Source organism: Ciona robusta, chromosome 2, assembly GCF_009617815.1.
Source record: "Ciona robusta chromosome 2, ASM961781v2".
Lineage (NCBI taxonomy): Eukaryota > Metazoa > Chordata > Ascidiacea > Phlebobranchia > Cionidae > Ciona > Ciona robusta.
Window position 1 is genome coordinate 2,808,921 of NC_143236.1, and position 16,731 is coordinate 2,825,651.

Consider the following 16,731-nt stretch of genomic DNA (forward strand, 5'->3'; position numbering starts at 1 on the left):
TAAAGTTTACATGGCGAGTTAACTGACAAGTCTCACAAATACCTGTCAGAATGGTAAAAACTTAAGTTAATACACAATGCTATTAGGCTCTACAGTAAAAAAATTAAAAAGCTACAGTTTTAGCTTGGGCAAAACAGTTCAAGCTCATGGTGATGTTATCGGACACACATGGTGTACATGTTATCAGAAATAAATTACCTCCATACACCCTTCAATGATTTGTTCAATGTCTTGCAGAAGTTTGGCGTGCCTTTCAGCTGCCTCGGCTTCTTTTTCACCTACAACATTGGTTGAGTCAATTCAAATGTAAAATGATCGAAGGTGCATATTTTTCGTAAGTAAGTAACTGGCACATATCAGACAGAAGGGGATTTTTGACCACAAGAAAAGCTGTGCCAGCTCGTCAGTGGACATTAGTGGTATACATATGAAGTTTAGATAATTCACCTGGACATATGCCCCATACGTTTATCCGTGTATTGGTGTATTTCTGCGACATACCACACAAAAGCACAGTTTTAGAAAAACTAAACATATACCTTTGTTCATTTGAACTGAGAGGGCATGGATTTCACGTTGTGCAATCAGTAAACTTGTCCTGTCTGCATGGTCCTCTGGCGTATGTTTCAATAGATCCTGTAAAGAAAAAGAAAATCAATAAACCAGTATAAAATAGAGCAGTGTCACAAATGAAGTCGTACGTCACCTTTATAATGAGTTCGTATCGTGGTATTCTTTGAACTGGTTTAATCATGAGGTCCGACAGACCTTGTTTGTCGCGATTCTCTCGCTGGCATTGCTGCAACAGTTCAACTTCGATTAGAAAGCTTATAAATTTGGGCAAAGTGCAGCAGACGTATAGGTTATGACGTACAGCATTAAATCACTGTCTTTTTAAAGTATACGGTCCTGACATCTGCAAAGCAACCGCAGACAAACAAAGACAACGGTTTGCTTTCTCATATATAATGACTGCTGATCAAAGGATGAATCAGAAGCGGCCATCGTCGAAAACACGGTAATGTATTAGCAAACATGGCGGATCATCTTCAAAAAGCAGCGGCGAGCGGAAAGCGAAGAACAAATAAATATTCGCTTACAAGATTTACCAGGGGGAACCATCACCACTGTCAACAGACTAATTCACAAGCATGTAAGATGTTTATTAGGCTTATCTTCAACTAATAAAGAAACATCTTCTGTGTATTTGAACACAGAAGTTATCGTGATAAGCAGTATTGGGATCAACCGAATTGTTGTTTTAATATATATATACCTAACCTAAACCGTGATTTGGGATCCCAAGTGTACAGCAACTTAACTACCAGAGGACACACAATTAAAGTAGCGTAGCAGGAGGGTACAAACTATAATTTCTTAGAATAACATTCTATTTGACAATAATAAAAAATGATGACAGAAAAACTTTGTTTTTAAAGATTACGTCCCATTGTATACGTTATCGTGTCATTTAGGTAATAAACGATGTAACATGTCACAGTTGTCTTGCGTTGCACTTTCCTATAACGATATAGTCATATATGATACATATATGTGGTTACATAGCTTCGGGGCACTGGCAAAGCAGGACGGCCAACCTAATCAATTGCAATCAATCACAGTTTATGCTTGTCGCATTAGAAACGACACGGGGTGTTTTTGCTGCCACACAGGAATATACAAAGGGAAACAATGTCTACCTATGTCAAGTTTTGGAAACAAATGAGCTGTGCAAGTTAAAATCTAACAGGGAAGGTTTTGCTGGGTTCAGGGAGAGACCATATCATGAGAAGGTCCTTTATCGCTGTTTACACTAACTGTGTACATTCTGCTATTTAAAGCGTATAAGTATTGCCATTAAACTAATTTATATTACACGCAAATGGCGCTGACTTGACATTAACCGCACTTGAGTGCTTCGAACAACCGTTAGAGGGTTCGAGCCTATAAACTACTGACTATGCATATTTGTTCTGTAAGCTGGGATATGATCAATGTCATTATTTCTCGCCCTTGTTTGCTTAGCCACGTATACCAACAACGAAGACAAAATAAGACATCTGTTAAGTTTAACACCTGCTACATTACAAATATACCATGCGTTATGACAATATATACTGGCTTGCGAATTAAGGATCACGAACCAAAATATACAAGCTAAACTAAATAAACAATAGAAGTGAACATTACCTCGAGGAAGAGCTTGAATGCGGTCTTTGCTTGCGTAGCGATGGTGACGGCTTCTCTGGCGTTCAAAAAGTTCTTGATGTAACTGGTGTAGGCTTCTAGTAGCATATCCTTATTGAACTGCGGCAAATGAAAACCCGGTTAGAGAACCGTGATAGGTTACAATCGTATAATGGTTCAAGTTACATTTGCAAATGCTTCAAGAGCAACGCCTTCAAGCGTGTGCAGGTGGGAGAGAAAAATGCCGAAAATGCTCATTTATCAGCATTAAAATGGGCCGTAAAGCGAGAAGATAATCAAAGAGTGGAGAGGGTGGGGTGAACGCCCGCGAAGTCGGTTTGCCACGTGATAACTCGGGCAAATATGATAGAATATGCTTTGAATATGATTCAGAACCGTCAGTGCCAAACTACTGAATTTATACCACAACTTTTTCCGTAAATGGTAAGCTGCCATTTAGTCTATAGATTGTTTACAACCTAAATCGAGCTGTCTGAACGTTACAGCAACAGACACATGTCTTAAAGGCATGTGACGTTCCTTTATACGGTTGTCTTTCTGCAACAACAAGCAAGTCGAGCGTGGTGCCGGTGTTAGCTGGGATGTCCTACACCAAATATGGGATTGCATCACGTGAGAAGGCAGTTCTCCCTGTTTGCTATAGTAGACAGCGAAATGTGTTTACGTGCTTGCTACGGAGGCTAATCGCTTCTCTGTCTTGCGTGTGACCTTTAGTGCGGGATGGGCGCTTACGGAACAGGTTATGTAACAATTGGAATTGATAAACTTGCAGCGTTCGTAACATAGCACACAAGCGCAGAAAATATAATAGGAGGCCGAGACCGCATATTCAATGCGCAAATTTTCTCACCGATTCTACTCGTTTTGAAAGTTTCCTTACATGTGCAGCATGCGTGGTGAAGCAAGGATGGAAACTTAAACCATGAACCTTTTGATGGGCTTGTGAGAGTGCCCGACCAGCGCAAAACAACGGCGGGTCTTATTTACTTTCAATTAATAAAGATACTTGAATATCGGAGAACGCAGATTTTGCTGGACGGAATGCAAATTCAAGCACAAGCACCGATGCAAAACACCACGGTTTATTCCGACACCACTGTATACTGCGTAATACAAAGTTGGTATCAGTTTGACCATAGTATACTGATGTCACTTCAGTATACTATGGTTTGACTGTTAACTTTCCATAATGTTATTTGGCGGTATTGTACTTAAACATTTGCGTTCCTTGTGTTTTATTTATTCGGGTTCGTAGAAACTCATCTTAAAGGTTGTGAACGTATCTAAATCTAATTAGACATAGCCATTGTGATGATTCCAAGCAACTGAATACACCAAGTGAGCTACTACAAAGTAAGTATGTACATTAACAACAAAATGTAAAATGAGAATGTTGCCTGATGTTACGGCATGCAAGGTTATCAAAAACAACAGAACGCGGAGTTTACATGGCGGCAATGGTGATATATGGGCGGAACGACAGCAATGTTGAGCCTCTAATGACTGGTTGGCAACGCATGTTTTCAGCAGTGGAATCTCAACTGTTCTGGGGATGTTTTACCACAGGCGTGCCAGGCTATCATTACGCGATTACAGAACTGCTGGTAATGCGGTAAGCACCGAATAAACATAAATTAAAGGAGATTACAGTGGGGGCGGTGCTAGGAGGCGCACAAAAACAAAAATGTGCGTGTGTGGTGTATATCTTTTGAAATAAAACCGGGTTTGGTTATTCAATTTAAGTTATAAGGTTAGACAGTTTAATAAACAATGTGGCCGTTTAGGAACTGAAACTGAGCGGCCCTGTTCTTTCGGTTTTCAACCAAAAAAATAAAAAAATATAGGCGACGCTTGTAAAGGCAGTTAAAGGCGGTTTTTGTATTTGATACAGCGATCCCGTCACGTTATAGCAAAACATAATAAGTAGGTCACGCATGTATTCCTATAGTGATCGTTTCGTCACCTGGGTACATGGATACGTACTACGCCAATGTAAACATAGCACATATAGTACTAAGGCACACGGTGTGCTTCTGCTACACGCTCTGTTGGATAGGAAAGTTTAGGCACGATCGAACGTCGATTCGTTATCGATCATCTAAAATCGAAGCACCTGCGTAGCCGCACACGTCGAGGCTAAATGAGCCGCGCTGCAAAGAGCAAAATATGCTCAATATATAAAGATAAGTAAAGGTCGCCTACTTGCTCGAAAACGCCGAAATGCTGCGTTATTTATTACACGAGAGAATGCAATTTGCGTTTGCCTGGACGAAAATAGAAAGCGTAATGTAAATCCGAACTGACTTGTGAGGTCACCCTGCTGAAATTGGCTTCGTGACTAAAATTAAAACTAAAGTGGGCGTACAAAAATTCCAACAGTAAAATGTTCATTTCATGAAATTGTTTACTTAGGTTGAATCGTTTTATAGAAATACCCAGACAAAGTCAAAATAATCTACCTTCCTAATTGCTTTATTTGCATTTCGTTTAATATGCTCGCTTTAACCATTAAATAAAATGATTTAAACAATTAATTGGTTACGTGTGGACGTGGTTCGCAACATGTCTTGAAGTTCGTGGTAAATTTAAAATCAAATTAAAATGATCGGAATGCGCGGTTACAAGGCAAAATCAAATTACAAGATGAAAACGTCATTGTATTTTATAATATGCGTGTGGCCGGGTTTATGACATACGTTGACGTCAAGAACATTTTGAAGTGCATTGCCGAGAACGAATTTCTCGTATATTATCTACAATGTTAATTTAATGCATTTTCTCGCGAATTTCGCCTAATGGCTTCGGTAGCTGCGATTTGATAGCCTTTTAGTCTGCAGCCGGTTTCGCTTGTGTAGTTTACGATGCGTTATGGGGCCACGATCAAAGAATCTAAAAGCGACGTAGGGTCAACCAAGCTCTGTTTCTGTTGCCGTACACTTTCACCAGCAACCCGTGAGAACAAAACGCTGGAAAAGGTACAGGTTGCCAGAAATGGTTGGTTTAACGCTAGGCCTCTTAACTAGAGGAAGCGGTCGGCTTAATAGCCCCAAATATAGACCCTCGTGACGTCACTGAGTAGCATGAAATCACGTCAGCGAGGAAAAGAAAACTCGTCTAATATGATAAACTATTTTCTTGACAAAGTATTTATACCAGGTACAGGAAATACTAAAAAGTTTTTTGTACATATGTTATATAATTATCCAACGGCAAGCACGTAAATGGGTAGGATTGTTTACACGCTCATAATGCCATTCTGTTTGCAGTAATTGTATCAGATACTTCTTTATACAACTGAAGATACCAGCATTTGTGTTTTATACGAATTACCATATTACGAAGGTATGTTTATATTGTCGATACACACAAGCACGTTGTATTACGTAAAGTGACATATTCTCACACCGCATCCTGTACCAAGACAACATGCCAAACAAATCGTGTACAACTGAGCTTTGCTTTGCTTTGCGAATAAGCTAAATGACGATCGTTGTTTGGGTTCATATTTTGCAAAAAGTGAAATGCAGCCGATTTGTATGCGTCTGTGGTCGCATGCGCAATGATGCAGCAAAAGTTTACCGCAATAACATTTTAGTTACGGAACATACGACCGCTGAGTTGCATCGCCAGGTTAATGTACAATTGACGTCACTGAAATGACGTTGACGAAACATGCTTTAGTGGCAATGCGCCACAACAACACGATAACACGACCATCCCTTCTAGTTTAGAAAGTAAGAGTGGCCTCCTCGAATTTAAAGTACATGATAAGCGGCCGCGTTGTTCGAGTTTGTGTGACCAGGTGTGTAATACAACCACAATAATGCCGTGTTTAAGTATTACAAACCACACACACAGCACACACCGTGTACTACAATCAATACACGAGCTATATTAAGAACCACCCTCGTTTTTATTGAACAACAAAATTGGCTAAGTTGTGCTACAGTACATGTGACACTCTTGCATGACGTCAGACACTGCAACAAACCAGATTTAACCGACGGGGAGCGGTGTAAGTTGGTCAAATGTGATCAGTATCGAATACACATCCGCGAATCTGAATTTAAGGTAAATGGTGCACAACGCGAGAAAAAGTGACGCTTAAGCACAAAAATAAAGAGAAATCATTTAATAACATTTGTTTGCGTACATGCCACATTTCGCAGGTTGTAAACTTGAGTTATAAACCAATAGACGTATGGTACCTCGCCGTTTTTGTTTTTATAAAGCATCACTTCGTCATTGTGGTACATAACTAGGGTGGGGGGACGGGATGTCTCTAGCACATAATACTCAAATATTCTGATCGTGTTTTAAACAATTACCAACGGATGGTATAGTTGTGGGGATATAAATTCATTGAATGTTCTTTGTTTATTACCAAACAAGACAAAAAATATGATAAAAAGGTGTCCCATATTTTCCCACTCCACTATGCGTATGCACAAACCCTTCAAGAAATAGCCAATTAGCATCACAGCTGCCCTGCGGACTGGGGCACGTTACAAATCAATATCTTCGGCACCTACCATCGATATGTAGGTCGATACAACGTCCTATAAGGAACGATGAATCAAAAAGTAATGGAACGAATAGTAACTGCGTGTACTGGCTAGTAACTGTATGACAGCGATAAATTTTAACTCCTTTTGATGGTTCAAAATATGACTTAGAGCGACATTCAGAACAGTTTATGAGTCCGTCTTGGTAATTATTCTGCCCCTCAAATACCACAAAATGTACACAAACGTATCGTTTGAAAAAATCATACACACCGCTCGAACTGTAGTACTTTTCAGCAAAGCCGGTCCAGCTCAGAAACTACAACTTAAACAAATATTTGCGGACAATTATTTGCTTAACTATTGCTCTAAAAACTCATTATATGTCAGAAGCGTTCACTCTGCGTCACGGAGTTCAGAGTTTCTACATACGTTAACACTGATGTCTGATGATTACTCGGTCGGTATTTTGGTGTCAAATGAAAATGTCAAATATTTTAAATTTAAGGCCGTCCGATTTACGAGACTTTCCATTTACCATTTAAATCCAGTATAAGCATAGTCCCACAAAGTATTAAAATAAAACGACAATTTTCACTCAGTCTGTTGATAAGAACACGCGATCTGATAATTTCTGAAAAATTATAAATTCATGGAAACAATCGCTACAGTGACTAAATATTATTATGCTTGCCCCTCCCTGTGTGTTTGACATCATTGGAACGCCAGGCATTCGTCAACGCGAAGGGAAGGGCTCCTGTTGACCACCGCCGTTGTTGGGCAAAGATCACGCTTATTATGCACGCAGCGCATATTTCGTTGGTGATTCGTCCGCTTTTGTCCATAGAGCAGTAAACAAAGCAACCTACTATACCACCGCACAATATCGGAGCGTTTATTGAAACCACCATTTACTAGAAGTAACATGCGTAATTAATGCGATCAACAATTCTTTCTGGTAAATATGACACTGGTACTTCGGAATGTGGAATAACTGGACAATGTGCGACATAACACTACGGCACTGTCTTTGAAGGATGGCGGACTAAAATGACATTCAAACACAAGGCGTTCTATGTTAAACGAAATTACCAACGTCGTAAACTTAACGATATCACAACTAAGCGATAAAACGCCGTTAGAATTACGACCTACTAACTTGGTCGCGGCGAAACAGGTGACAAGTCAAACACACTCACCGACTGAATGAAGACATCGCCAATTTTGACAGACTCTGGGTCCCAGTTTTCAAAACATTCTTCAACGTTTTCAAAAAACTTTTCGTGGTGCTGCAGTATTTGGGGTATCTGGAAAAACATCTCATCCACAAGACGTGGCTCACATACGACGTGGTTTTCCGGTTGTTTCAGTGGCTTGAAGTAAGTCTGCAAACGAAAGAAAGTAAAATAGAGATATGCAATATCTTAATGGGTATGGCAAAGCTGCAATAACTGTGAAATCTGTTTAAAGGTTTGTATATGTCCCAATTTAAAAATAGACGCACATAACCCGATTTTATAATCAATACTGCTGCAATCAATAGCAACTGCAAGAGGTATTGTTGAGATGCTAGTAAAAGTCGCTTAAAAACGTGGTGAATAAAAATCTCTGCAACCACAACATGCCTCGTAATAAAGCGATTGTGGATGGGTTTGCCAAGGAAGGGGCGTGAGAATTTGGGGTTTCGGCTTTAAATAACTGGCGGGAACAGGTGATTTGAGCCGCGTCATCCGCTGCCATTTCCCTTACAAACTTAAATTCACCTTAACCCATGCAAGGTTGCTCAAAATATAAATGACACCCTTTTTACTGATAACACAGATCGTTTTCACAGAAAATGAAATTCTTAACAGATTAAAGTTATAAACGGTCGAATTCCTTTAGATGTTTGCGTCACCTTTATTGTCCGACGTTGTATAAATTATTAACGCAGGTCAGGCACGGTTACATGCGGGCGTTTTATTTCAATTTCTAATTGAACCAGACTCCAGTATTTGTGGACGGTAATCTATCGATGAAACCGTCTGTTTATTTTGACCCACCATGAGTGATAGCGGAGTATTGGTATGTTAAAACTCTGCATGTTTGAAATGAATCGAGGGACAAACAAATATATAGGAAGTTGTTGAAATGACGATATGTTCAGATGTAATTTGTACACGGGGAGTTTGAGTTCATCTATTTCGACGATTGATTGCCTGGTCCGCTGGCCGTGATTCAGATAACACACTTGGACTTCCGAATTCGAGGCTATCTGCTTGTCACATTTTGCGACAAAATCAAGCAACAGAGGTTTTCTCATCTTACAGTGCTATTGTCTGCGCAGTTTCCTCGAACAAAATCGGTCAGCGAAATAGTTCGTAAGTGTGGTGGCAGTGAGCGTTCAGTGGGCCGAAACGAACGCGAAAACTCAGACAGGTGTTCGGTTAGGAATTTTGAACGCCCTAAGTGCACTCGAGCATTTAACTGATTTCTCTGAAGCCAAGTATCCAAAACAGCTATCTTGGCGAGCTGTTTTAAACACTTTACCGATACACAAGTCATGCTCGGATTTTATCACAACACGGAGAATGGTGACGAATAGCCGGGGGTAGAAAATATGACCAAATTCTGCAATGTAGCGCTCATACCAAACTGTAGTTAACACCTGGCAACGCGTTATACCAGGACACTACCTCATTACCGTTGAACGTGTTATGCCCAGAAGCAAGTAAGAGGAAAGTAGATAACTACACAAGCATGCAATTACACCTGGTACTAAGTGCATGTTTTGCCAAGTAAAATTTGTCGCATAAGTTAAATACATGGAGCTGGCATGTTAATGGCTACAACCAGGAAATTAAGGCTCGGCAACTACTAAAAGCGACAAGACTGTCTCAGCACCTACCTCGTATAAAATCCGTAGCGAGTTGACGTACGATTCCTCTGTTTCCAGCAAATTTCTCACCACATGTTTTCTCATATCCTTAAAACAAACAATTAACCGTTTACATAACAAGTAGAAGTAAATCATACTTCTTATGGCAAATAGTTATATATCAGTATAATAGAAGTTAAATATAGTGGTACCGATTGGAACCAACGCTTGTGTATTTACGGAATTACACGCCAATGAGTCATTAGGTATGTCATTGGGAAGTCAAAAACACATCTTCGACAAATTACGAAGACGCGTTTGTTGGTGTATTATTAGGTAACGTAAACCACGTACCAGTTTATCAACTTGGAATCCTAATCCTCTGCTGCCAGCAGCGCGAGGTAGGGTAGCTGAATGAATACGGTCCACCGAGTTTGAAAGTTGCTTTGTGTGCTTGAGGGGCGATTCCGTTGGTGGTGGTATCCTGTTATCTCCCATTACATCATTGAGGGATGGTGCTTGTACGATCCCAGCGCGTCTTCCTCTTTCGGATGCTTTTTGTACAAGACGATTTTCGAGTTTGTCCATTGGTACAGGTTCACTACACGAACGTGTATGGACGACTGGCATCTTTTCGGGGATAACTCCAGTCATGCTCTCATACATCTGCTGAAACTGCTCCTCTTCTTTTTCAAAAATGTCCTCCACCACCGGATCAACCGATGCCGCTATTGGGATGTGAAGTTCGTTCTGGATGAAGCTGTTTAGAGGAACAGTCTCTTTGGATTTCATTTGTTCAATCTGCGCTCTTTTGCGCGATTTTAGTGTCATGTTTCGACGGGCACTTCTTGGAGACATAACAGTGTGTTCGGCGAGCAATAATTTGGACATCTCTTCAATCGAATGTGTCATGTCCCCGATACCAGATGACGGGAGAAGGTTATCTTTTGTATGATTTCCGGAGTGCTTTGTAGATTGGTAAATATGAAACTGGTTCAACTCGCCAAGTTCATCAGTTTGTTCTGATAAAGCCGGTTCGCTTGACGAGTTGTACAGAGCAGGGCTTTCCATTTCCGCATTCATGCTCCCAATTAAACCGGCTGTTAAAACAGCATTGGCGTTCGGATCGCTAAAGGATTTTTTCTTGATGGTCTTTCCACCTGTTTTGGTGCCTTGAACAGCAAGTGTGTGGTCTTCTTGTTCTTTACGTTTTTCAGGCTCATTGACCAATTTGTCACTGGCATCATCGGGCAAGGACGTGTTCTCACTATATAATGACAAATCACTGACAGAATTACGATCCGGTACAGTCTCTGCTGTATCATGTTGGTTTAATGAAACTATATAACTGCCGTCTACTGCACCGTCTTCCGTCCCTACTAAGTCTTTGCCACGGACTGGAATCGGGTCACTCAAGGAACGAACGGATTCATTACTAACATCTGAACCACTGTGTCCCGCGGCAGAGTATTTCCTTCGCCTTCTGTTGTTGTTAGAAGGGCCATTTTGAAACTCACTTTTATCCAGAATTTCATCCTCGCCAAGTGTGAAGCCAGGATGGGTAAACGGTGCGCTCATTGGAGAGCCCTTAGCTGTGACGTCCTCTTCTGTGTAGCAGCCCTCGTCTATCTCCACTGTGCTCGGCGGTGGTGGGCTACACGCACTGTTCGCACTGCCTTTGCGTAATGCAGTAGAAAGTGAAACGACGCTGCTCTTTCTCGAAGAGGTGGAAATTGTTGAGGAATTATTACTTACACCGGAAGCCGATGACGAAGTAACCACCGCGTGACGCGCCGTGTCATCACATACGACAGGGGCTTGCCTAGTCCGAGCGTGAGGTGACACTTGCACCGACGCCGGCTTGTTGGCGCTGTAGCTGGCAAACTTGGGCGCAACATATAACGGTGAACCGTTGATAGAAATATCTCGTAAAGTAGGAGTAAGATCATTTAGTTCCGATTGTAATACTGCTGCGTCATTACTTGATGCCCAAGAGTCTGTAGTTGTGCCATTACAAACAGTCGTATTATTTAGCGAGGCATCGCTTGGGAGAGTCTTATCATACTGTCTCAACTTTCTGTCCGTTTCTTCAAAGCTCCACACTGGAGTGGGAGGCGGCTTATGCGAAACAACTTGCTTCGTCAACGTAGTGTATGCTTCAGGGTTAGAAGCTGTACTATCAGTGCTCTGCGAGCGTGTGTGTTTGTGGCAAGCATTGCTGGAACTTGAAGAATTCCTTTGCGTCTCTGAGCTGTTGGAATGACCTCTTACCAATGTCCGTGGAGTCTGTGCTGCGGAATTCCTTTCAGTGGTTTGTTTTGCGTTGATCACATCCGCCACATGTAAAACAGATTCGTCTTGGTTATGTTTCAATTTATCGCAAGGCGACCCTTTAACGAACATTGGCTCACTTGACAAAACCTGGGGGTCACTCAAGTTTGTTTCTTTTGGTAAGTGCATGGCGGTAACCAAGGACTGCTTGTGACCGAGCGACTCCTTCATTGCATGCACTTCATTCGATTGCTCAGTACTAGTAGGAGCCTCGCTTACTGGCATCAGCGATGGCTTTGAACTGCTTATTGATGAATGGGTACTTCTACTTTGCAAAAGTTTTTCAGTCACCTCATCCCGAGGCCAATAGTCTTCGCTAACTTTACGTGCCTTTAGCATTGGTTGACTGTGAACCACTTGTTCATTGTCAGCATCTGCGTCAGCCTCATTTAATGACGTTCTCCTATCTCGTTTCGCTTGATCGGTTTTAGAGTTGACCTGCTCTGAAGGTTTGCTAGAATTGAATGCGTGGCCAAACTTAGTCTTCAGTTGTTCCTGTGAGTTAAAAAGTTCTCTTAGATTGCCGACTGGCTTTGTTTTGTATTGTGGTAGCTGTACGCCGTTTTTTTCTATTGCAGTTTTACGGCCTGCGGCGGTGTCATGCTCATCAATACTAGGACTAGAAGTTACCTTGTTGCTTTGCACTGCCACATCCGACACTGGATTATTCGGTGATTGATTTGTGCTATTTATTTGCGTTGGTGAACCCTCCTTTTGCACTTCTTCCAAGGGGGCCGATATTTGCTTTCCACTAATGATTAACTTTTCCCGAGATTCGCGACGACCGGTCTCTCGTCCCAATTTGGGCTGTACCTTCGGCACGACCGTAGCTTCGTTCGGAGTGGAATGATCTATTCTACCTTCCACCAAGTTTTGCACGGTAGTAGGCTGAAAGTTTCTCGGTGAAGTTGATATCTTGCCGACTGAATCAACCGATGGGCGTTTTTCGCGAGACTGATACTGCTTTCCCATATAATCACTCGCCTCGGAAGTTTTCGGCGACCGATCGTTCACTGAGCTCACTTTGTTGGCAAGCTGTCTACTAATGTCGGAAGTTCCAACTCCGTGGTCTGAAACTTTTCTCGGTGGAGTTGCTATGACGTAATCCGGCGTATGAATAGGCCGTTGTTGATTCGCTCGGTTACGAAGTCGATTTCTTCTTGTTCTTCTTCCGGGCTGACTTTCTGAATCAGCGTCCGAAATATCCTGTACACTTTTTGCTGGTCGCGTCGACGATCGAGTACTGGAATCCTCGACGCTGCTATTGTCACTGCTGCTGCTACTCGATAACCTATTGTCTCCGATACGAGCCACTTGGCGATCAACAAAGCTTTTTCTTGAACTTCTGCCGTTCGCAGTTGAACCTGTGGTATACGTATGTTTCTTGTGCTGAAAAATATCGTAATCCGCAGTCCTGTGCTGCTGCCGCGGAGTTTCTACAACTGGTTGGATATACGTCGGCAAGTACTTTATCGCATTCGCTTGGTTGGCTTGGCCTACCGCACTGTCATCTGCAGTTGATGTACCGTTTTCTAATCGTAGGTGCTGTCGCCTGGCTCCCCTCCCGCTTCTCTCTCTTCGTCTTTTAGCCATGGCTCTGTCAGGTTCTTGTTTCTGCTGCACTGCACTCTTGACAGAAGGTTTCGCTGAAGCAAAATTGGGTTTGCTTGATTCATTCACGCGCGTGATGTAATCTGGGACGATTCTCGATCGATCGCTCTCCGCCGTGTGGTTATAGTTAGCTCTCTTCCCCTCACAAGTGGCGAAATGGTTGCCACCGATGTTGTTTAGTGTTTGTTTTAACTTTATTTCACTTCTTTTAGCATCACCGGTTGTTTTGCTGAAAGCATCAACGAGTTTTGAATAGTTATTAATTGACATCGTTTCAGAATCTCGGGACAGTTTCCTCACAGTGTCGAACATGATATTAAACTCCTCTACCCCCGGTATGGTCACTTCACCACCTTCGCTGATGATCGGACTCTCACTGCGAGCACCCAATCTCTTCTTGACAGAGGCGGGACTGCCTCCGCCCGTGACTTTGGTTGGTTTTAGTCCATCGGTCGTGTCGGTTCCAGTCCGACGAGAACGAGTGTGTCTAGCGGGCGAAGTTCCACGAGAACGTGGCAGAACCGAAGATAACATATCCCGAGCTTGCAACCGTCGGTTGTTGTCGATTATACTTCTGTTTTCATCTTTGGCATTTTCGTTTTTGTCTGGCATGTTGCGAACTCTGCTCTACTTCACAATGATGTAAGAAACAATCACTCAGCATTCCACGTATGCTTAGTTAACCAGATAAAATAATCACAAAGGTTTTGAGACATCGAAATACCTGTGACAAATGGTACCAACTGTATATATCAGATTAACATAAATCAATCCAATATACTGACAGGTCAGTACTGTGTATTTAAAATAGCGTACTGATTGGTCAGTATATTGATTCTGTCGGGTAATTCTCATGTCGAATTTAGCAGTCAAATTTGTTTTCTTTTTTCATATTAAACTAATTCACACCTGGTACTCTCTGAACGACTAGGTTATTTTAAAATCCTAACAATATACAATCACAGCAGCTGGCGACGTATGAAAACGCACATTCCATATCCAACCAACTTTTATTCGCTGACATTTCAACGAAAGAACCCCACAGTGCAAGTATTCTTAGTGCGCTCATTAATCATTGAGTTATTCACTGTGCGAGAGATTCACGCCTAAGCTTACTCTCTTTGCTTTTAATCCTGTTTAGCAGAAACCTAAAACGTGAGACTGCCGTGCTGACCCATCGAATATTATCTCTGATGCTGAAGGCGCCATTGTTATGTCGGTGACTGAATCCTACACCGTTGTATTGAACTAACCATTCAAGTCAAAGTGCAAACGTATACACTACACTACACAGTGACGCTCGCTTGTCGAGGGCTAACAAGTGGATTGTATGGCGAAGTTAAACACGCCTAAATAGCTCACTACACGCGACAGGAAACTGAATGAAAGAAAGTTGTGCAAGTAAAACCAACCCTTGGTGAAGTGCACAAAGATCTTTATCTGTCTACTGCGTTGTACTTGGCTGTCGACACGCCACCTTTATGAACACTTGGACTAATTCTACTTACAAAGTAAGCAAAACTGACGTCAACGGCGTCATGGGCTTAAATCTACAATACACTAGGCGCAAAATCGTGACTCAAATCTTAGGCTTTACTTCGCACGATTATTAACAAAATGATATTAGAATGTACGTTAAGAACTAAAACATTGGAGTCAAAGAAAACTATTATTGTTCACAACACTGCGTTCTTTCTTAAACTGACAAGAACCAAGAAGACTTTACATCCAAATGCGGGGCCATAAATCCCTAATCCCTGCTTGCAGTGCGTCGCCCATAAACTAGCGCAAGCTAAAGTAAACATATTAACCTAAAAACAGACGAGGCTCGCCTGTCGCCCTCACATAATTCGCCATTATCCGTCTCGAGGCTGTGGCACAATCGCTCCAGCAAACCGAACACCAATCACTCTCCAAACGATCGAAATTCTTACTTTACTCTTTCACAGCAGACGAAATGTGTTTTTTCGTCTCCGCGCTTTCTTTTCGTCTCATTGCCCATCACTTTTCGACTAACCCTCGGGGTACGGTTTAACCTTCCTGGCGTGAGCTCAGTTTGACGAGGCGGCGAGCCGTGACCGAGCTAAACCTAGTAACTAACTCGAGGCGATCTTCTGTCATGCCGCAGGAATGCGTACGGCCTCGCAAGTCGCAGCAGCATCGTCTCACTCATGGCCAGTTAAGCTTGCTTGCAAACTGAGCGAGCACGCTTTCAGGCGCCGACAAGCCGGAGAAGCTCTGACGCTGCGAAAAATTGAGATACAGAAATGTTCCACTGCCTGGTAATATTTCTTTTTTTTAAATCTCTATACAACCGGGGTAAATACACACAAAGAAGAACCCTTGACGGGGAGGGTAAAATAAACACTTCAGTGCGGTATCGTTCCCGGCACAGTAAGAAAACTCGTTTAAGCAACTAAATCCTGATCAAACGAGATTAAGCCACCTTTCTGCTACTAACACACACGGTAAAAACGCGGGTAAACAGTGTTTTGTGTTGCTAATATGATTAATACATTTAAATATTTGCCACTCATCTCTTTTTCATTAAACTCATGTCATTGGCATACCAAAAATTTTGCAAGTGTGAGTACTTGGTCGCCTACGCACAAAAATTCAAGCGCCCTCAGCAGTTGCTTTGCCGGGCAGGATTTTCGTAGTCTCTGCTGAGCTTATATATGACGTCAAAACAGCATTACGCAGGCTTGTTGCTAACTACATGACTTGTTACTGTAGACGCCGCATTGCTGTCGAAATCTGCACTATCTACAAAACGAAGGGAGATTTTGCGATGAAAGAAAGATGGTTATAGTCTTAGGTTACGTTGTTATGTTGCATTGAAGCGGTTAGATAACCCACGCCACACTATTACTGATTACGACAAGCGATACATTCACAGTTCAACACTTTTATTCGTTCGTAAATTATATATTAGGGTGGGGGAAGATGGGACACCTTTTCTTTCCGTTTTTATCGTCTTATTTGGTAGTAAACAAAGAACATTCAAAGAAATATTATAAAACCGGATACCCACGACTCCCATAGACCGTTGTTGCTTGTTTAAAACACAATCAGGATACTTGGATAATATGTGCTAAAGGTGTCTCGCCTTCCCCCACCCTACTATATGTAAATTATCAGACAGCGTGTGTATTTCATTACATTGTTGTCCATCACTTAGCACAGCACTTCACTACAAGTATTTTTTCTTAACTGTCT

The 16,731-nt window shown here is 41.9% G+C and overlaps 1 protein-coding gene across 4 annotated transcripts in view; it reads right to left on the minus strand.

Annotated features, from left to right (window-relative positions):
• LOC149740100 (rho guanine nucleotide exchange factor 17-like) overlaps nt 1–15,665 on the minus strand; it is a 30,000-nt gene extending 14,335 nt beyond the window's left edge. For 2 of the 4 annotated variants that reach the window (XM_089872546.1, XM_089872545.1), the window contains exons 1-7: nt 9,925–15,665; nt 9,601–9,678; nt 7,913–8,098; nt 2,191–2,307; nt 707–799; nt 540–636; nt 199–278 (exon numbers count right to left, since the gene is read on the minus strand). In XM_089872546.1, coding sequence (XP_089728672.1) covers nt 199–278; nt 540–636; nt 707–799; nt 2,191–2,307; nt 7,913–8,098; nt 9,601–9,678; nt 9,925–14,124 — 4,851 coding nt within the window. In that variant the 5' untranslated portion in view covers nt 14,125–15,665. The remainder of the gene's footprint in view (nt 1–198; nt 279–539; nt 637–706; nt 800–2,190; nt 2,308–7,912; nt 8,099–9,600; nt 9,679–9,924) is intronic. The other 2 variants (XM_089872547.1, XM_089872548.1) reach the window with 2 other exon arrangements.
• Between the last annotated feature and the right edge of the window lie 1,066 nt (nt 15,666–16,731).